At 40.7% G+C, this 23831-nt stretch overlaps 1 protein-coding gene across 1 annotated transcript in view; it reads right to left on the bottom strand.

Moving 5' to 3' along the window:
- Positions 1-23831, bottom strand: part of cdh13 (cadherin 13, H-cadherin (heart)) — an 892196-nt gene that overhangs the window by 460079 nt on the left and 408286 nt on the right. Inside the window, exon 6 of the mRNA XM_061970208.1 lies at positions 15873-16025. Within this exon, the coding sequence (XP_061826192.1) occupies positions 15873-16025 (153 nt within the window). The remainder of the gene's footprint in view (positions 1-15872; positions 16026-23831) is intronic.

Here is a 23831-nt window from a genome sequence, read left to right as displayed (position 1 = left end):
GTGTTACCAAAAACATATAACTTTGTCTTGAATTTGAAAAAAAAAACATTTTATTTTTCACTAAAGAAGGGTTCGGTGAATGCGCATATGAAACTGGTGAGGTTCGGTAGCTCCAACAAGGTAAAGAACCACTGTGCTATTCCAATGACGGATGATCATGGTCGTGGCATATTTCTTACATGGTTGCTCAGTGATCAATACATAAGCTTGGGACATTTTATTCAGAGGATCACGGACCTGATAAAAGTGAACATACAAAGTTTAAAAAACCCTGATCCATTATAGTCTTCCAAATCGGTGTGAACGAACCCTGTAATCATCCAGTGGGCAAAGTTAAATCTATCCTTTGTCCTTTGAGGTCGGCGTAGCCATCAGCCATATTAGCAAGCGATGTGTGGAAGGTTTGCATAGCTGAAAGTAATGTTCCAGTAAAAAGCCAAGATGTATAACAGGCTTTGCCATGTGCCCCAGCAGGAGGCGAACAGGTTGAATCAGCAGGCAGAAACTGAGCAACAGGCCTCTTACTGTTTAATCATGTTATCTGGGGGGTGGGGGGATGCACAGCAGTGTGTCACTGGGGAGGGGTGTTGGAAGGGGGGGGACAGAGGGAGGGTGCCGGCCCCTGATGTTGGATGATCGTGACCGCAAGCGAAGATTAAACGTTTAAAGGCTTTGACAAACATCTGTCGAAAGTGCAATGTAAAGCACACATGAATATCAAGTCAGAATACATTTACAGAGCTGGTGTGGAAACTCGCACAGAAGTGACGCTCAATGGTGTGATGTACAAAACCCAAAAACCAGTGAAGTTGGCACGTTGTGTAATTCGTAAATAAAAACAGAATAGAATGATTTGCAAATCATGTTCGACTTGTATTCAATTAAATAGACTGCAAAGACAAGAACGTTAATGTTAGAATTGAGAACTTATTTTTTCTTTGCAAATAATCATTAACTTAGAATTGCAACATATTGCAAAAAAAGTTGGCACAGGGGCTTTTTTACCACTGTGTTACATGGCCTTTCCTTTTAACAACACTCAGTAAATAAATAAATGATAAATGGGTTGTACTTGTATAGCGCTTTTCTACCTTCAAGGTACTCAAAGCGCTTTGACACTACTTCCACATTTACCCATTCACACACACATTCACACACTGATGGAGGGAGCTGCCATGCAAGGCGCTAAACCAGCACCCATCAGGAGCAAGGGTGAAGTGTCTTGCTCAAGGACACAACGGACATGACAAGGTTGGTACTAGGTGGGGATTGAACCAGGGACCCTCGGGTCGCGCACGACCATTCTTCCACTGAGTCACGCCACGTTTAGGAACTGAAGAGACCAATTTTTAAAACTTTTCAGGTGGAATTATTTCTCATTTTTGCTTGATGTACAGCTTAAGTTGTGGTATTTTAGGCTTCATATTGTGCCAAACATTTTCAATGGGAGACAGGTCTGGACTACAGACAGGCCAGTCTAGTACCCACACTATTTTATTATGAAGCCACGCTGTTGTAACACGTGGCTTGGCATTGTCTTGCTGAAATAAGCAGGGGCGTCCATAACAAATACATTGCAACATGTGTTGCTCCAAAACCTGTATGTACCTTTCAGCATTAAAGGGGAACATTATCACAATTTTAGAAGGGTTAAAACCATTAAAAATCAGTTCACAGTGACTTATTTTATTTTTTGAAGTTTTTTTCAAAATTTTACCCATCACGCAATATCCCTAAAAAAAACTTCAAAGTGCCTGATTTTAACCATCGTTATATACACCCGTCCATTTTCCTGTGACGTCACATAGTGAAGCCAACACAAACAAACATGGCGCATAGAACAGCAAGCTATAGCGACATTAGCTCGGATTCAGACTCGGATTTCAGCGGCTTAAGCGATTCAACAGATTACGCATGTGTTGAAACGGATGGTTGTAGTGTGGAGGCAGGTAGCGAAAACGAAATTGAAGAAGAAACTGAAACTATTGAGCCATATCGGTTTGAACCGTATGCAAGCGAAACCGACGAAAACGACACGACAGCCAGCGACACGGGAGAAAGCGAGGACGAATTCGGCGATCGCCTTCAAACCAACGATTGGTATGTGTTTGTTTGACATTAAAGGAAACTAACAACTTTGAACTAGGTTTACAGCATATGAAATACATTTGGCAACAACATGCACTTTGAGAGTGCAGACAGCCCAGTTTTCATCAATTAATATATTCTGTAGACATACCCTCTTTTCCTGAAAGCTGATCTGTCCAGTTTTGGAGTTGATGTCAGCAGGCCAGGGAAGCTAGGGTCGATATTCTTCTCTTGATCATCTTCGGTGGCATAAGGGACGGTGTGAGCCAAGACATCCAGGGGGGTTTAGCTCGCTCTTCTGCGGGAACAAACTGCCGCCATTGCTTGCCGTGCTACCGAGGTCCTTTGTCCCTGAATTGCTCACACACTCCGGCAGATTCAATGGGGGTCTGGCGGCAGATTTCTTTGACTTTATCGTTGGAAATGCATCTGCTTTGAGTGTCGCAGGATATCCACACATTCTTGCCATCTCTGTCGTAGCATAGCTTTCGTCGGTAAAGTGTGCGGAACAAACGTCCAATTTCTTGCCACTTTCGCATCTTTGGGCCACTGGTGCAACTTGAATCTGTCCCTGTTCGTGTTGTTACACCCTCCGACAACACACCGACAAGGCATGATGTCTCCAAGGTACGGAAAACAGTCGAAAAAACGGAAAATAACAGAGCTGATTTGACTCGGTGTTTGAGAAAATGGCGGATTGCTTCCCGATGTGACGTCACGTTGTGACGTCATCGCTCCGAGAGCGAATATTAGAAAGGCGTTTAATTCGCCAAAATTCACCCATTTAGAGTTCGGAAATCGGTTAAAAAAATATATGGTCTTTTTTCTGCAACATCAAGGTATATATTGACGCTTACATAAGTCTGGTGATAATGTTCCCCTTTAATGGTGCCTTCACAGATGTGTAAGTTACCCATGCCTTGGGCACTAATACACCCCCATACCATCGCAGATGCTGGCTTTTCAACGTTGCGCCTATAACGATCCGGATGGTTCTTTTCCTCTTTGTTCCAGAGGACACAATGTCCACAGTTTCCAAAAGCAATTTGAAATGTGGACTCATCAGACCACAGAACACATTTCCACTTTGCATCAGTCCATCTTAGATGAGCTCGGGCCCAGCGAAGCCGGCGGCGTTTCTGGGTGTTGTTGATAAATGGCTTTGGCTTTGCATAGTAGAGTTTTAACTTGCACTTACATACAGTATGTAGTTGCAATCTGTAGTTACTGACAGTGGTTTTCTGAAGTATTCCTGAGCCCATAAATATCTTGTCAGTCTATTCAATTGAATATAGGTTGAAAAATATTTGCAAATCATTGTATTCTGTTTTTTTTTACAACTTATACAACGTGCCAACTTCACTATTTTTGGATGTTGTACATCAACAGTACACATAATAGTGGACAATCATGACACCCCTGATGACGCTGTGACATTTCTGAATACCGTATTTTTCGGAGTATAAGTCGCACCGGAGTATAAGTCGCACCTGCCGAAAATGCATAATAAAGAAGGAAAAAAACATATAAATCGCACTGGAGCGCAGCCAAACTATGAAAAAAAACTGTGACTTATAGTCCGAAAAATACGGTACTTAATGTAAAGGACATTGCAATTTTGGTTTTCATATTGTCAGTTCGCACTATGCGTGTGCGTGTGTGTGTGTGTGTGTGTGTGTGTGTGTGTGTGTGTGTGTGTGTGTGTGTGTGTTACTTTTGGCAACATACTGAGAATAATGCATACCAGGCCTATTTTCCTGTGTGCAGGCCAGCGTATCGTGCTCTCTGCAGCCCAGGGAATTATAGGGCAGTCAAGCAGAAAACAGAAGAGGAAATTTAACAACAGTTTTCTAGTTGTGGCAACTATACTTGGAATGGGGTATTACATTTCTATACATGATGGAATTCAATTTAAATACACACTTAGTCAGAATATCGAACAAGCTAGTTTACCCTCACCAGGCTAACATGGGACCCTAAGCAGAATTTTATTTGGAGGCTTCGAAAAAACAAATTAACTAAAATAAACTCATGAGGGAAAACAATGTACCGTATTTTTCGGACTATAAGTCGCAGTTTTTTTTCATAGATTGTCCGGGCTCCAGTGCGACTTATATATGTTTTTTTCCTTCTTTATTATGCATTTTCGGCAGGTGCGACTTATACTCCGGTGCGACTTATACTCCGAAAAATACGGTACATTTTTTTTGTGAAAAAGAATCATTACAACCGAGATTTATAAACCGTTCTAATTCGATACCTTAATATTTGTTACCATTGATGGAGCAGGAAGTGGCTAGGAAAGGGTTTGCAGTAAAATTTCACATGAAGCACCCTCCATCCATTTTCTACCACTTGTCCCTTTCGGGGTTGCGGGGGGTACTGATTCCGTCATTCAATAATTGACATTTTCATTCATTTCTTCATGCAAAACGAGGACTCTACACACAGCGTGTGATCGATGTATTTTTCTGAGGAAACAGAATGTGTTTGAATAAAGTTAAAAGTTAAAGTATCACTGATAGTCACACACACACACACTAGGTGTGGTGAAATTACCCTCTGCATTTGACCCATCCCCTTGTTCCACACCCTGGGAGATGAGGGGAGCAGTGAGCAGCAGTGGCAGCCATGCTCGGGAATCATTTAAGTATAATAAAGTAGAAATAAGTATATAATGAATAAAGTAGTGGTTCAATCTTGAAATAATCCACTTAATGATTTAACATCCATAATTCCCGAGCGCGGCGCACGCTGCTGCTCACTGCTCCCCTCACCTCCCAGGGGGTGAACATGGGGATGGGGTCAAATGCATAGGACAGATTTCACCACACCTAGTGTGTGTGTGACAATCATTAGAACTTTAACTTTAATATTTTATGATTAAATATACAAGGCAAACAAACTGAAAACCAGTTAGTTTGCATAGCAGAACTGTAGACCTGAAGCATTAAAGTAGTGCTGAAAGTAAATGTGTCGGGAGAAAATGTATGTGAAAGGTCAGTGCATATTGTGATTATTATTAAAGGTCTGCAACTTACAAAAGGAATATTATTTAGTTAATGGGGCCAATACTTGGTTGATGTAGTGAAGTTGTAATTTTAAAACAATAAACATAAACGCTGACCATTTACAACGGCAAGCAATATGTCATTCCCCTTTTATCCCTAGTAAAACACCCAAAGGTGAGCTGTGCGAGGTCAAAAATGTGATTATGTAGAACTGATTAGAGTCAGAGGGTCATCACATCTGGAGTCCACATCTCTAATGACTTCTCCTGGACAGTCAACACCACATCAATCATCAAGAAGGCTCAGCAGCGGCTACACTTCCTTAGAGTCCTCGGGAAGTACAACCTGAAGCCTGACCTGCTGCTGACCTTCTACCGCTCGTCCATCGAGAGCCTGCTGACCTACTGTATTACGGTATGGTATGGCAGCTGCACTGCAGCAGACAGGGAGAGGCTGCAAAGAGTGGTCAAGACGGCTCAGAAGATCATCGGCCGCCCTCTCCCCTCTCTGACGGACATCTACATCTCCCGCTGCCTCAACAGAGCCAGTGCCATCATCAAGGACAGCACCCACCCTGGCTCTGACCTGTTCCACCTGCTGCCCTCTGGGAAGCGCTACAGGTGCATTAAAACCAAAACAAACAGGCTAAAGAACAGCTTCTTCCCCAGGGCCATAACCATCCTGAACGGACTGCCCCATTGTCCCTCATAACTGCCTTATCTTCGGTGCAATAACCCATTCCACCAACCACCCTGTTTTTTTTTTGTTTTTTTTCATGTATATATTCATTTCACACCATATTCATTGCACTTCTACATTTTTTATATTTTTATATATTTGCACATTGTTTTTCTAGCATGCACACATCGCACTGTATGGAATGGCCTCAATCTCGTTACCTTGCGTAATGACAATAAAGCTGATTCTGATTCTGATCAGCCAATTTCTCTCAGATTAGTCATCTAAATCTGCAATCGGTGGGGAATACGCAATACTTAAAGGTGAAATGTTGTTTAAATAATCAAACAATTTTTGAAAGGCCTAATATGTTAAAAAAAAGGGCAATAATTCTAACAAGATCCACATGGTTTTAGTATGTCCATGTCATACGTAGAGGTCCCAGCTGACATTTGAACCAATAACTAACTGGCTGTGAAGAAGAGGTGTTAACCACATTCGACATCATATTGTCAAACTATTTAATTACCGATACCGATATCAACCGATACCGATATATGCAGTCGTGGAATTAACACATTATTATGCCTAATTTGGACAACCAGGTATGGTGAAGATAAGGTCCTTTTTTAAAAAAATGTATGAAATAATAATAAGATAAATAAATTAAAAACATTTTCTTGAATAAAAAAGAAAGTAAAACAATATAAAGTTGCTGGCACGGCTGAGCCACACCGCCCCGAAGTAGCCAAACTGCAAAACCCCACAGACAGAGGCATCTAAGACCTTGTGCAGGATCACGCCAAAATGCATGAACCTTATGATTTGACACATTGGTATTTTCAACATGATTAGACAACATTGTAACAACAATTATAAGACAGAAAAGAGACAATATATAGGTCCCCGTTAAGGAATGGAATCACCAAAAAAAAACAAACATGACAGATACTGTAGCCAACTTGGCAAAGCAATTGGAGTGACTCACTGCAAGTCTGCAGGACACTGAAGCGGAATGAGTAGATAAAACCAGCCAAGAATGTTCAAATAAAACGGGGCATCCGGAAAGTAGTCACAGCACCTATGGGAGTCACACTTTCCTGCCAATAAAGCGCCTTAAAAAGCATCCAAACACTTCAATCAAGGTTTTATATACACACTATAAGTATATATGCAATGTAGTAACAGGCACAGTTACAGGGTTTCCCCTTAATGTAATTGAATGTGGCACGTCGCCTCGGCGTTTTCATTACTGCCACACCCTGAAAATACATTGTGGCCGCCAAAAGAAATCACACAAAGTCTGACGCTATTTTTAACTTTTTTTTCCAATCTTTTGATACCAAACAGCACAGTTCCAACAGGTTTTACCTCCCGTGCAAACACGTACGTCTCGTGAGTCCGCGCTTTCCCCAGACACACAGCAACACTTCCTCATTCTCCGCCAATCACACCACGGTGCATTTGCAAACATGGGAAAAACTAACATCACATCCAAACCCCACGAACATTAACACCAGATGGCCGTTACAATATATATATATGTATATATATGTATGTATGTATATATATATGTATATATATATATATATATATATATATATATATATATATATATATATATATATATATATATATATATATATATATATATACACACACACACATACACACACATATATATATATATATATATATATATATATATATATATATATATATATATATATATTATATATATATATATCACATTAGTTATCCACTATTGACAAGAGATAGATAGTACTTTATTGATTGATTTATAGATGTAATATATGTTAATACTAATTCATAATAACAGATTTGTTTTGAATGTATGTATACTTTTTTGGAGCCTTATAAAGAACTAGCAACTTATGCAAATTACCGTATTTTTCGGACTATAAGTCACAGTTTTTTTCATAGTTTGGCCGGGGATGTGATTTATACTCAGGAGCGACTTATGTGTGAAATTATTAACACATTAGCGTAAAATATCAAATAATATTATTTAGCTCATTCACGTAAGAGACTAGACGTATAAGATTTAATCGAATTTAGCAATTAGGAGTGACAGATTGTTTCGCAAACGTATAGCATGTTCTATATGTTATAGTTATTTGAATGACTCTTAATGTACCCTAAGATTTGTTGTTAAAATAAAGCCAATAATGTTATTTTTTGTGGTGCCCTTTATTTAGTAAAGTACCGAAAAGTAGCGAAATAATTTTGGTACCGGTACCGGTACCAAAAAATTGGTATCGGGACGAGACGACTCCAGACAAAATGTGTGTTTTTTTACGACATTCTTCTTCCCTAGCGACTGTATATCATAACACAGTATTTGCCGATCACTTTGTGTGCTTTTGGCAGACAATACATTTGATACTTTTACATTCAAAATGTAACCAATATATGTATACATTTTAATATTTCTTCCAGACCAAAAGCCATTAATAGGCAGTGTAAGGGAGACTCCCTAAAACAAATTTGCTACCAGCAAAAACATAATAAAATGATTGCACATAACCTATTGAGCCAAAACCTGACACAGTATACTGTATTTTATTTCATTATAAATGAATAATCCAACATTTTTTGTATGGCTCTGTCACTAATTTCAAGTGAAAACAAACTTCATTCAAAGAATAATCACATGTCCTGTACATTAAATGAATAAAGCAATATTTTCTTATGGCTCCGTCAGTTATTTCAAGGGAAAACATTACAACAGGCAAACAGCACACAAGTAAATGTCCTTCAAAAATAAACAATGTTCCTTAATATCAAGATGAATGTATAAATGACAACCTTTTTTCCAAAACACAATATAGAATGTGGGATATAACAGGATAATACATACATTTATCATTTGTTTTCAAAACGGTTCCAAAAAAGTGGGACCCCAAAAATTTACTGTGGGACCCCATTTTAATGACTTGATGGGGTCCCTGGGACCCCATTTTGAAAAATCCTAGCGGGCCGGTTCTAATACTAATTAAATATCATCCCACGGGCCATAGATAATTCATTTGCGAGCCGGTTCTGGCCCGTGGGCCCTGACTTTGACACTTAGGCCCTAACTGTCTGACTGGGTCAGTCTGCAAGGACCATTCGACACTTCAAATGGCTTACATTTAAGGGTAAACCTGATAGGAGAACCTTCTTCTGAGTCATGATTTGGTCACAGACTCACTGTGTCTATGTGATAAGAGGAGAGAATAAAGTGACAAGCAGGCCTGGCCGGGAAAATAAATGAGGAGGGCAGCAAGGGAATTACTAGCTAAGGGAACGTGAGTTGAAAGTTGTTCTCACATATTCTCCAAAGTAAACATATGTCTCTGTCTATAAAAACACAGTTATTATATAAGTATTAGTTTATTTTCAATTGAATTGAAAGATTATTTAAAAAAAAATAACAGACACGTATACTTTATCAAATTCGCCTCAAATTGAAGACATTTAATTTAATTTTCAGTATGTTTTATTTCGAATTATGGCTGTCAAAAAAACAAGTTAATTAATTTGATTTGTCACAAAAAATAATCACATTAATCATGTATGTATGCAAATCAACCACACAATTAATTTGGACCATGCATGCTGCTTTGACTCACCCGGTGGTTACCTGAAAGGTCTTTTCTGCAAAGTGTGCATAATACATCGTGTCATGTTTTTTTTTTGTATCCTAATTTCGCATGAAGGAGACCAACATGCTGTTTCGTGTCTTCCATATTGACTCGCTTGCTTCTGCAGCCTGTCACTAGTGGAAGAACTACACATTGCCGTATGCAGGGCCGCAATTACCTAATGAGGGAACCCCCGACCCTCAACCCTACTCACCCGCACAAAAAACCCTGTTTGAAAAAAAATCCATTAAAAAAAATCATGATTTCACTCAACAGAACAGCAACAATTAAACAAAAATATCATCCATTTAAAAAAATAATTTTGTTCATGAATACATCTTCTTTGTGACAAGCACATGCACATCTGCAGGGCTCGAATTTAACCATGGCAACTGCGGCAAAAGCCGCGAGCGCCCTCGTCATTTGCCGTAAGCCCTAAAAAATATACGGCATAATGATGATTTGCGATAAAATTCCAGAGAGTAAATAATACCGTCAATTTTTTTAATTACCGAAAAAAACTTAATTTATTAATGCATTTTAGGCAACACGAAGTCAGGCGCATGCGCACTAGCGTCGTTTGGCTTGATAATCATGGCGGACTAAGGACACGGACTTTGCTCGGGAGATTTCCCCAGATTTAACGTAATTTTCCCTCGCTTCCCGCTGTGCGTTTAAGAGCGCACTGCTGTGTTTAGATGGCGACAGGCAGGGCCGGCCCGTGGCATAGGCCGTATAGGCAAATGCTAAGGGCGCCGTCCATCAGGGGGCGCCATGCCAGTGCCACAAATGTTGGAGAAAAAAAAAAAAAAAAAAAAAAAGTTGGTACTATTATTTCTAAATACAAAAAATAATCCCACGTTAATTAAAATGCAAAGTAAAGCCTATTTAATAGAAATATTATTTGTTACAACATTACGCCCCCCCCTCCTCCCCCGGCACAATGCGCCCCCTCCCTTCCCGTATCATGACTCTTTTTGGACGTCACCACATCAAAAAATCAACACAAGATGTCAAAACGGCCAAAACTGTCAGGTGCCCAGGGAAGAAAAGAAGAGGAGAAGAAACGAGAAAAGACAGAGGTAGCAGGTAGGTAACGTTAGCCTACATGAAATTATTTGTCTGTTACAGAATGTGATAGTAACCTGGCTTTTTAGCATTAAGCTAATGTTACATGATTCGGCAATTGCTAATCAATAAATAGCTAGTTCTGTTTTAACGTTGGGTTAATATTGTGGAGGGGGCTAAATTGTTATGAAAAATAATAATGTAACGTTAGGTAATTACAGTACTCCCACCTTACATTCCTCAGGGACATTTGTATTAGATCTTTTAAGCAGGTGTTTTTTGTTTACATTGTTATTGCCTTCTGGTTAGCTAATGTTTGCTTGCAGGTAATAGTCACTTTTCCACCCCTTTATATATTAGGTATAGTTAGTTGTAAGTAAAAAAAAAAAGGTCAAAGACAAAGCTATTCGGGTTCTTGTGAGCATATACACTTCACTGCCGATGTGGGGGGCGCCACCTAAAATCTTGCCTAGGGCGCCAGATTGGTTAGGGCCGGGCCTGGCGACAGGTGAGGACTATATTTGAGACGGACACACTTGTCCCCACGCTAAAAGTAAAGGAGAAAACTAGTTGATGTTTTGCAGCAGGCGATGTGTCGTGAACGTTGTCACAACTTTTTTATAAAGTCTTTACTTTGTTGACTGGGATGTCCACTCGTCCTTTACTTAAAGGGGAACATTATCACCAGACCTATGTAAGCGTCAATATATACCTTGATGTTGCAGAAAAAAGACCATATATTTTTTTAACCGATTTCCGAACTCTAAATGGGTGAATTTTGGCGTTGTGACGTCACATCGGGAAGCAATCCGCCATTTTCTCAAACACCGAGTCAAATCAGCTCTGTTATTTTCCGTTTTTTTCGACTGTTTTCCGTACCTTGGAGACATCATGCCTCGTCAGTGTGTTGTCGGAGGGTGTAACAACACGAACAGGGACTGATTCAAGTTGCACCAGTGGCCCAAAGATGTGAAAGTGGCAAGAAATTGGACAAAATTTGTTCAAAATACGAGGGTGTGGGGAAAGCCGACGAAATGGTCAGTCGTTTGTTCCGCACACTTTACCGACGAAAGCTATGCTACGACAGGGATGGCAAGAATGTGTGGCTATCCTACGACACTCAAAGCAGATGCATTTCCAACGATAAAGTCAAAGAAATCTGCCGCCAGACCCCCATTGAATCTGCCGGAGTGTGTGAGCTATTCAGGGACAAAGGACCTCGGTAGCGTGGCAAGCAATGGCGGCAGTTTGTTCCCGCAGACAAGCGAGCTAAACCCCCTGGATTTCTTGGCCTGCTGACATCAACTCCAAAACTGTACAGATCAGCTTTCAGGAAAAGAGAGCGGATGAGGGTATGTCTACAGAATATATTAATTGATGAAAACTTTATTCATTACTCGCGGTTTTACGTAAATTATTATACATAAACTGTGTTTACCAATAATTTAGCTTAAAAACATTTGTTTTCTTCAATCAAAAACAGCACATTTAAAATGCTGAAATCGTGGAAAAATATATGTTCTTAGCGCGCCTGAAATGGGCTGTCTGCACTCTCAAAGTGCATGTTGTTGCCAAATGTATTTCATATGCTGTAAACCTAGTTCATAGTTGTTAGTTTCCTTTAATGCCAAACAAACACATACCAATCGTTGGTTAGAAGGCGATCGCCAAATTCGTCCTCGCTTTCTCCCGTGTCGCTGGCTGTCGTGTCGTTTTCGTCGGTTTCGCTTGCATACGGTTCAAACCGATATGGCTCAATAGTTTCAGTTTCTTCTTCAATTTCGTTTTCGCTACCTGCCTCCACACTACAACCATCCGTTTCAATACATGCGTAATCTGTTGAATTGCTTAAACCGCTGAAATCCGAGTCTGAATCCGAGCTAATGTCGCTATACCTTGCTTCTATGTGATGTCACAGGAAAATGGACGGGTGTATATAACGATGGTTAAAATCAGGCACTTTTAAGCTTTTTTTAGGGATATTGCGTGATGGGTAAAATTTTGAAAAAAACTTCGAAAAATAAAATAAGCCACTGGGAGCTGATTTTTAATGGTTTTAACCCTTCTGAAATTGTGATAATGTTCCCCTTTAACTACAAACGGTATCAGTGTTCAAATAATCATCTAGACTAGCTCAAATGTTTTGTCATCTCATCGAACTGAACGGAGGCTGTGAAGATTGTGTATTCGATGTGAGAGTTGTCACTTCTCTTCATTGGCCAAACTGTTGTACTGAACCAAGAGAAGAATGACACTTGTTTATTAGACTTCATCGTCATTAGCCAAACTGCCTTGAGTTTTATTTTAATATCAAAAATTAAACACAAGGTTTTTATACATTTACTTGCGTTGTTTTCATGTCACAAAGGTATTACTTCAAAAAACATTCATTTTGTTAATGTTTTATTGTGTATATTTAATTCCTATATGACTGATTTCTGCTCAAACTCTTAATGGATTCGTCCCGATACATCATTTACATGTACATATAAATGCACATAATTTAAAAAAATAAATACATAATTTAAAAAAATACCTCCCTCTGTCAAAATGTAACAATTTACATAGAGGCATTTATACATATTTATGTATGCATGGAGCCCCTGCCTCGAAAGAAAATAATGTTTACCTTGGTGCCCTAAAATATGAGCCCTCCTTTAATGCAACACTTGCCTTGACCTTACAAAGTTAAAATTCAAGGCTCGCATCTGTGCGAGTGTAACAGAGGCCAGCCAACTTCTAGAATAGTGCTGGCGATCTGGGAGATTGCCTGTGTTTTAAACTCAGTAGTCGGCACTCTCCCCTCTCACACCGGCAACCTGGGTTTGCGCCCCGCTCGGAGCAGCATGAAAAACAACGCAGTCGAGAGAGACAGTACTCATTCGCTACATGAAGCAGAGCTGTTTGTGATTGACAGCTACGCACACCAATAATTGCATTCCACAGTCAAATGTGGGGGCCCATAATTGGGTTGAACCTGTGCATGAAGGCGCATGGGCATCACTAACACTGCTTGGACAGGGATTTTGAATAATTATGTGCTGCAGATAGGTTCATTGCATTAGCATTTTTAACCAGATTAATAATGATGATGGATTAATCCGCATTAATGCATTAATGTTGACAGCCCTAAATGTGAAGCATTAATGTTGCGTGCAACCTAACTTGGTTTACGACATCTGCTAAATGTGAAATATTCATGAAATAGCAGGTGGAGTACAACCACAGGAGAGTTGCTGCTGATGGGCAGGGTAATAGCGTCTCCAAATGTTCTAATTCAATTTCAAGCTGGTATCCTGTAGTCACCATTAGATGTTTTGAACATTATAGGACTGAATTTTTATGCAAAAAGCACTGATTGCCGAATAGTTTGTGTGTCTCTGTTTCTGCTATATCTGCGTTTATGTCACATGTGTTGGCTATTTACAGTGTAAGCCTGAACAAAAGATTGTCTTGCAAACACAGAAAAAAGGTGATAGATCAACTGGAACACTTAAACATTTGTTCTTTGCTCTCCCACTTTGGATCCAAAATAAGAACATTTCATGACACAGGGAACAAAAAGGGCATACATCATACATTAATACAAAAAATCCTAAACCAGTGAAGTTGGCACGTTGTGTAAATGGTAAATAAAAACAGAATACAATTATTTGCAAATCCTTTTCAACCTATATTCAACTGATTAGACTGCAAAGAAAAGATACTTACCGTTCGAACTGGAAAACGTTGTTATTTTTTGCAAATATTAGCTCATTTGGAATTTGATGCCTGTGACATGTTTCAAAAAAGCTGGCACAAGTGGCAAAAAAGACTGAGAAAGTTGAGGAATGCTCATCAAACACCTATTTGGAACATCCCACAGGTGAACAGGCTAATTGGGAACAGGCAAATCATTTTCAACCCATATTCAGTTGAATATGCTACAAAGACAACATATTTGATGTTCAAACTGATAAACAATTTAGGTTTTTTTGCAAATAATCATTAACTTTAGAATTTGATGCCAGCAACACGTGACAAAGAAGTTGGGAAAGGTGGCAATAAATACTGATAAAGTTGAAGAATGCTCATCAAACACTTATTTGGAACATCCCGCAGGTGAACAGGCTAATTGGGAACAGGTGGGTGCCATGATTGGGTATAAAAGCAGCTTCCATGAAATGTGCAGTCATTCACAAACAAGGATGGGGCGAGGGTCACCACTTTGTCAACAAATGCGTGAGCAAATTGTCGAACAGTTTAAGAACAACATTTCTCAATATCATCAAAAGGTTCAGAGAATCTGGAGAAATCACTGCACTAAGCGATGATATTACGGACCTTCACTCCCTCAGGCAGTACTGCATCAAAAAGCGACGTCAGTGTGTAAAGGATATCACCACATGGACTCAGGAACACTTCAGAAAACCACTGTCAGTAACTACAGTTTGTCGCTACATCTGTAAGTGCAAGTTAAAATTCTACTATGCAAAGCGAAAACCATTTATCAACAACACCCTGAAACTTTGCCGGCTTTGCTTGGCCCAAGCTCATCTAAGATGGACTGATGCAAAGTGGAAAACTGGGCTGTGGTCTGACGAGTCCACATTTCAAATTGTTTTTGGAAACTGTGAACGTTGTGTCCTCCGGAACAAAGAGGAAAAGAACCATCCAGATTGTTATAGGCGCAAAGTTGAAAAGCCAGCATCTGTGATGGTATGGGGGTGTATTAGTGCCCAAGGCATGGGTAACGTACACATCTGTGAAGGCACCATTAATGCTGAAAGGTACATACAGGTTTTGGAGCAACATATGTTGCCATCCAAGCAACGTCTTTTTCATGGATGCCCCTGCTTATTTCAGCAAGACAATGCCAAGCCGCGTGTTACAACAGCGTGGCTTCATAGTAAAAGAGTGCGGGTACTAGACTGGCCTGCCTGTAGTCTAGACCTGTCTCCCATTGAAAATATAAAGCCTAAAATACCACAACGGAGACCCCCGGACTGTTGAACAACTTAAGCTGTACATCAAGCAAGAATGGGAAAAAATTCCACCTGAAAAGCTTCAAAAATTGTTCTCCTCAGTTCCCAATTGTTTACTGAGTGTTGTTAAATGGAAAGGCCATGTAACACAGTGGTAAAAATGCCCCAGTGCCATTTTTGCTGCCATTAAATTCTAAGTTGATGAATATTTGCCAAAAAAAATTACGTTTCTCAGTTCAAACATTAAAATATATTGTCTTTGCAGTCTATTCAATTGAATATACCGGTAAGTTGAAAAGGACTTGCAAATCATTGTATTCTGTTTTTTTTGTTTTTTTACAAATTACACAACACGCCAACTTCACTAGTTTTGGGTTTTGTACAACTGCAATTTACACATGAAGAAAATTGCTAACCTGGTAGGAATCGATGACCTCCCGGTCCAGTGAGCGGGTGACTGACACGTCTCCTGTGTCGATGTCGATGGTAAAGAGACCTTTAGGATCCTGGTCAGCTCCATGGCCTGTCAGTCGGAAAATATGGTCCCAAGACTTCTCTGTTGAAATTATCTGGAAGCAAATACCACAAAAACAATTGTAAATTTGCCATTTTTGAGGGATTTCTAGAATTTAGAAGGCAGATGCTACTCACATGAGACTAATTTTGCCAGCACCATCCAAAGGTCGGCCAGGAAGATGAAAATGCAATTCGAAAGAAAAGAGAAACAGAAATATGTTAGATTTTGAGTTCAAATCATGAATTCAAATTTGGTATTGTAAAAATCAGTGGAACTTTCAAAGTCAAACGGCCAACATTTTTGGGGATTCAACCATCATGTTCTGGAAAAAAAAAAATGCCTCAAAGGAGTTCCAGCCATCATTTGAGATGTCTGAAAATTAGTATTCAGGTCAGTGGGAATTTAACGGATTACCTCCACAAGGTTTTGTCTTTTTTATGTGATGCCTGCACCATAGGGCAGCAGTGATAGTTTATTTAGTTTATTAAGGATCCCCATTAGTCTACACCGCAGTGGAGACTACTCTTCCTGGGGTCCAGGCAAAAAAACATCACAAAATCACAAAACAAAAGATTACAATGCAGTACAACGTCATCAATCAATCAATCAATGTTTATTTATATAGCCCTAAATCACAAGTGTCTCAAAGGGCTGCATAAGCCACAACGACATCCTCGGTACAGAGCCCACATAAGAGCAAGGAAAAACTCACAACCCCAATGGGACGTCGATGGTCATGATCAATAATAAAATGTTGTTATACAAAAAATAGCCACAACAAAAAACAAAAAATACAATAAATTTGAGTTGACATAATAATATTCATACCAAAGATAAAAAGAGCAATATAAAAAAATATATATATTTTTGCAAAAATAAAACAAAGAACCAATGGCCTATAATATACACATTAGTGTACCAAAGACAAACAATAAGTGACGAAAAAGTACCAGCCATTCATTTTCTACTGCTTGTCCCATAATCAATAAAATAGTCAATAATCAATAAAACCAGTCATGACATTAGGTACAATCTAGAACAAGGGTCAGCAACCCGCGGCTCCGGAGCCGCATGCGGCTCTTTGATCACTCTGATGCGGCTCAGCAGCTTACTTGCTGAACCCCCCAATTTTCTGTGAGACTTCCGGATTTCAGTGCCTCTCGCAGAAATCTCCCGGAATTAATAGTCACCGATTTTCACCCTTACAGCTATAATAAGGGCGTGCCATGATGGTACAACAGTTGGCGCCCTCTACAATTTGTATTAATAGCGTGTCAGCCCAACACTTGTTATACAATACACATCTTCTGCTTGCACATGTACGTGACAGTAAGGCATACTTGGTCAACAGCCACACAGGTTACACTGACGGTGGCCATATAAAAACAACTTTAACACTCTTACTAATATTGCGCCACACTTTGAACCAAAACCAAACAAGAATGACAAACACATTTCGGGAGAACATCTGCACCTTAACACAACATAAACACAACAGAACAAATACCCAGAATCCCATGCAGCCCTGACTCTTCCGGGCTACATTATACACCCCTGCTACCACCAAACCCCGTCCCCACCCCAACCCTGCTCCCTCACACATCAACCCCCCCCTCTCTGTGCGTCGGTTGAGGTGGGCGGGGTTTGGTAGCGGGGGTGTATAATGTAGCCCGGAAGAGTTAGGGCTGCATGGGATTCTGGGTATTTGTTCTGTTGTGTTTATGTTGTGTTAAGGTGCATATGTTCTCCCGAAATGTGTTTGTCATTCTTGTTTGGTGTGGGTTCACAGTGTGACGCATTATTAGTAAGAGTGTTAAAGTTTTTTATACCGCCACCGTCAGTGTAACCTGTGTGGTTGTTGACCAAGTATGCCTTGCGGTCACCTGCGTGTTCAAGCGGAAGCCCCATTCAACGTGTGGCCAATCAGGCACGCTGGTTGTAGTGGGCGCTAAATGCTGTACCATCACGGCACGCATGACGCCGACAAGCGTCATTCATTTAAAACCCGCGTACCACACCAGCTTTCAAATTCCATATAAAGGAGTGGGCAGCGTGTCTGAGACCCTTGGATTATACATAGCACAAAGCAAAAAAAGAAACTTTGTATGCAGTGTTATTTCATTTAAAATTACAAAAAATGTTCGCGGCTCCCGTTGTTTTCTATAATTTGTGAAACTGGTCAAAATGGCTCTTTGACTGGTAAAGGTTGCCGACCCCTGATCTAGAATAATCTCTTTCCGCAATACTTCTCTTAGTCTATTCTTAAAACCCACTCTGCTGGTGATTGATACCAGATAATGTGGAAGTCGATTCCAGTAAGTGATTGCCCGACACATTACCGTCTTTTTTCAAAACATAGTAAAGAGGAAAAGTGAAAATCTAATCCTGGAACTCGGAATAGGGGTTAGTGCAAAAAGGGCCTGAATATTCAGCACGATGCAAGTAATTATTTCAACAAGTTAATAATTGAACAATAATGCTGTCAGACAAATATGAAAAAGGTGTTTTTAGTCTGCCTGCCAAGGACACACAACACTTATTCATTCTAGAAATACCGATAAGCAAACTGGCTTCAAGCTTTGAAGTCGGGATGTTCAATACAATATTCCCTCGTCGCTCATGGCCTTTTACGTTGGTCTTAGTGCATCGCAGATTTTAAAGCACCATTGAGTGCATTGTGATTTGACTACTAATTTGAATGTATTGTTAACATTAAGTAGGTTTTATGAAGTGTTTTTAGAGCATAGGAAGTGTTTATAAGTGTGTGTGAAAGATGTGTGGAGGGGTTGTAAATACTTTAAATGCATATAATAATAATTTAATTAATAAAATAAATTGTGTCCCTACTTCAAGGATTTCACGACAATAATCAAGTAACACTATTTGTATCACAGTGATATCGGGTTTTCTGCTGATTATACACTATATTGCCAACATTATTTGGCCACCCATCCAAATGATGAGAATCAGGTGTCCTAATCACTTGGCCCGGTGTATAAAATCAAGCCCTTAGGCATGGAGACTGTTTCTACAAACATGTGTGAAAGAATGGCCCGCATTCAGTAATTTCCAGCATGGAACTGTCATAGGATGCTATCTGTGCAACAAATCCAGTCGTGAAATTTCCGCGCTCCTAAATATTCCAAAGGCAACTTTATTTTAAGTAAAGTGAAGAGTTTGGGAACAACAGCAAGTCTGCCACCAAGTGGTAGGCCACGTGAACTGACTGAAGAGTGTAGTGCAAAACCTTCTGCACAATCAGTTGCTACAGAGCTCCAAACTTCATGTGACCTTCCAATTAGCCCACGTACAGTACGCAGAGAGCTTCATGGAATGGGTTTCCATGGCCGAGCAGCTGCATCTAAGCCATACATCACCAAATCCAATGCAAAGCGTGGGATGCAGTGGTGTAAAGCACGTCGTCACTGGACTCTAGAGCAGTGGAGACGCCTTCTCTGGACTGATGAATCACGTTTTTCCATCTGGCAATCTGATGGACAAGTCTGGGTTTGGAGGTTGCCAGGAGAACGCTACATTTCGGACTGCATTGTGCCGAGTGTGAAATTTGGTGGAGGAGGAATTATGTTGTATGGTTGTTTTTCAGGAGTTGGGCTTGGCCACTTGGTTCCAGTGAAAGGAACTTTGAATGCTCCAGGATACCCAAACATTTTGGACAATTCAATGGGATGGCACTTCAAGTTCATATGTGAGTAAAGGCAGGTGGCCAAATACTTTTGGCAATATAGTGTATCTGATAGAAACAGCCTTGGCGGAGTCTAACCCTCACTGGAAACGTGTCCGACTTACTGCCGGCCCTTTGTCACCGATTCTGTTCATAACTTTTATGGACAGAATTCCTGGCTTCAGGATTAGGTCTTTGCTTTTTGCAGATGATGTGGTCCTGATGGCTTCATCTGGCCAGGATCTTCAGCTCTCGCTGGATCGGTTGGCAGCTGAGTGTGAAGCGACTGGGATGAGAATCAGCACCTCCAAGTCCGAGTCCATGGTTCTCGCCCGTAAAAGAGTAGAGTGCCATCTCCTGGTTGGGGAGGAGACCCTGCCCCAAGTGGAGGAGTTAAAGTATCTCGGAGTCTTGTTCACGAGTGAGGGAAGAGTGGATCGTGAGATCGACAGGCGGATCGGTGCGGCGTCTTCAGTAATGCGGACGCTGTATCGATCTGTTGTGGTGAAGAAGGAGCTGAGCCGGAAGGCAAAGCTCTCAATTTACCGGTCGATCTACGTACCCATCCTCACCTATGGTCATGAGCTTTGGGTTATGACCGAAAGGACAAGATCACAGATACAAGCGGCCAAAAAGCTCCGAGGGGAGCTCAAAGTAAAGCCGCTGCTCCTCCACATCGAGAGGAGCCAGATGAGGTGGTTCGGGCATCTGGTCAGGATGCCACCCGATCGCCTCCCTAGGGAGGTGTTTAGGGCACGTCCGACCGGTAGGAGGCCACGGGGAAGACCCAGGACACGTTGGGAAGACGATGTCTCCCGGCTGGCCTGGGAACGCCTCGGGATCCCCCGGTATGAGCTGGACGAAGTGGCTGGGGAGAGGGAAGTCTGGGCTTTCCTGCTTAGGCTGCTGCCCCCGTGACCCGACCTCGGATAAGCGGAAGAAGATGGATGGATGGATGAATGGATGGATGGATGATAGAAGCAGCGAGGAAACATTTGCATCCCCATAACACTATAAATGTAGCTGATGAAAAGAACACTTGCAACATCCGTTTGTTTTGTCTTGTCATAATTTTCTTCTAACCTCTTTTTGCACTGCTCTCCAAAATCCAAAGAATGAAATTTATCAACCGGCCTTTTAACAGGATTGACAAGATCCCGGGTTCAAGGGAAACCTGCCTGCCCTGCCGGAACGGTTGTTGGTGGAAAAACAACGCACTCTTGGGAGAAGCAAAGTTGAAGATATCTACCTATTTGAAATCATGATAACAGGACATCTGCTGATGGGAGTATCAGTTGCCCTGCAGTATCGACACATTGGAAGACGCTGGCAGCCGTTCAAAGTACCCTGAAGCTGCCGCAAATGATTGGAGGATGCGGCGGAACTCTGGGCACTCAGACTGTTTGGGATTTTACGCTAAATCACAAACTGGGAAACATCTAGGAAACGCCATCTGCTCTGCAAGGCAATCTATGATGAATTTGAGGAAAATAAATAGACAAATAGAGTAAAAAGTTTAAATTTGTTTTCACTTGCTCTAACCCAAGTCTTCTAATCTGGATTGTTTTCCCTGACTGCAAGTGAAATGACAAGGTTGTTGCTTCAAGATTTTTTCTCAAAGACAGTACAGCGGAGAAACAACAAATTCCTTCACTGTCTCTGTGTTACGTTGGGGTCGCATGTTAATGCGCGGATCGTTTACCCGAGATGCAGACGGAACTCTCGAGGCAGCGTGCAGTAGGACAATGATTTATTTTCCATAAATCAGGCAAAATCCAAAAATACAGGAGAGCGTGCCGATAGCAAGGGTAGCTGTGGAAAAGCTAACGGGAAAGCTTAGCATGGAAAACAAGCAAACAAACGGCGAAGCTTAGCTCAGGAATCAAACGGTATACACACGTAACTTGTCGCATGAAGCAAACAAGACAGCCAGACTGAGTGTGGCGAAAAGCAGGAATAAATAGCTCTCTGATTAGTGCCCGGGAGCAGGTGAGCGTCCCGAACACTAATCAGAGGCAGGTGAAAATAATCAGCACCCATGGCAACCAAGAACACACAAATCCAGGGGTGCTGAAACAGAACTAAGGGATTCTTTAACTAAACAAAGCATGATCCGGGCCACGGATCATGCCACTCTCATGGAAATACGTCTGTTGACTTTTGTTGGACTGTCTGGCTGTGTTATCGCGTTTGCGACAGCACCAAGGTCGCGGAACGGAGACAATCTGCAAACTTATACACACCCATATGCCTCCACGGAAAATACACGCCACACAGGCACGTATCCGACCCCCACATCCCACGCGACCAATTTTTTACTCCTTATGGTATGACGGAAAACATGTTCTGTCCAGCCACTCAGGAAATCCATATTGTTGATGTAGATGCCTGTATCTGCTGTACAGATTTACTTTACAAAAGAGAAGTGTGGGATACTTCCTTTGTTGCCTTAATTGTATGTGACTTTATTAAATGTTATTTATTTGATGTTTGGCGAGCAGGGGGGGAAATACAAAAGAAGAAAAAAGAAACTGCAGGGACAAGAAGAGGATACGACAGAGAGACACAACTATATAAAAAAAAAACCCACAACAGAGCAACATCAGCAAATATGATAAGTACAAATATTACACAAAAAATTATAACAAAGCACCAGTTAATTATATACATTGTAATAATACATAAATGACAATGAACATTATTGCACTACAAATGGAGCAATAAAATACCAACATAAATAACACTATTGATAAATAATATGAATAATAATTAGATCTATTATCAACATTACTATCGCTATAAATGTAGCAATATATAACTGTAATAAATACTTGAATTACAAAAGAAAACAGATAAAGCAGGAATCTATATTAACCTTATAGATTGTTATGGTACAATTAGGTTGATCTTTCGCAGTGTGCCGTGGGGGAGACTACGTAAATATATGTTTGATGAAACGTGATTGTGTGCATAAGTTTATGTTTGTATATTTGCGTGTGTATGTGCAGTATATATGTATGTTGATACGGGGAATGTGCGTGCAAATGTATGCACCGTGTGTGTATGTATGTCCGTATGTACCTATATGTGTGCGTATTGTTGCGTTTTGGACCAGTTGTTCCTCCCAGGGAATTCAAGTCACAAGTCGCTCCCAAGCTCTTTACGACACTTAAAGCTGAGTTGAAAAACCACCAGAGACAGAATAGGTATTTTGTAATATATTTGCAAAGCTTTGCATATACATTGAGACCAGTCCAGCATAGAACATTCAATCGCGCCGCCAAGATGGTCTGCCCCCCCCGACAAAACCCTCTCCCCTCTTAAGTCTCTCTTCCTCCCACCCTGGCAGTCATGTCTCTCCAGCCAAAACACATGCCCATTATCTCTCTCTCTAACATTCCTCACTCAAGGTTAAGCACACAGTTTTGCAGACAACCAAAAGACCACAATTGGAAGAAAACACTAGCTGTTTTGTAATATGATTATGAAATAAAAAGAAGTAACACTTAAATTTGGATATATGTAAATATCTGCCTCCGACAATTCCCCCTTCAGATCTTCTAAAAAGATATTTATCACTAGTACAACACTTCTAAAATACGCCCCTCTTTGAGCAAGCTAGTAAAAAATTAAAAGCATAGTTACATGGGAGATAAACGGATGGAATCTATGTCAATGTCGTCACTGTCAGGGAAGGAAACTAGCATTTCTCGAAAGTCACCACTTTGCTTGACCCCCTTCAGTGACATAGCAAACCCAGAAATAGGGTGGGGTTGTCCTTCTACAGCTCTAACAATGATGCGGGTGCATAAAGACCTAGCACAAGGGGCGATAAAGCAACCGCATGAGGCTACGATGGCCAAGAAAACTCCAACGGAGATCAGGGCAGACTTAATTAGGTCAGACCACCTTCCAAAGGTGCTTTGGAGCCAATCTTTGAAGGGGTCAGAGACACCGGAAACTTCAGTAAGACCCTTAGACAGGGCATGGAGGCATTCCAGGGCATGTATGAATGTATGTATGTACCGTATTTTTCGGAGTATAAGTCGCACCGGAGTATAAGTCGCACCTGCCGAAAATGCATAGTAAAGAAGAAAAAAAAAAACATATATAGGTCACACTGGAGTATAAGTCGCATTTTTTGGGGAAATGTATTTGATAAAATAAATAAAGAAT

The sequence above is a fragment of the Nerophis lumbriciformis genome, linkage group LG10 (assembly GCF_033978685.3).
Source record: "Nerophis lumbriciformis linkage group LG10, RoL_Nlum_v2.1, whole genome shotgun sequence".
Classification (NCBI taxonomy): Eukaryota; Metazoa; Chordata; class Actinopteri; order Syngnathiformes; family Syngnathidae; genus Nerophis; species Nerophis lumbriciformis.
The sequence above is the reverse complement of the archived record's forward strand: the minus strand, read 5'-3'. Positions and strand labels throughout refer to the sequence as shown.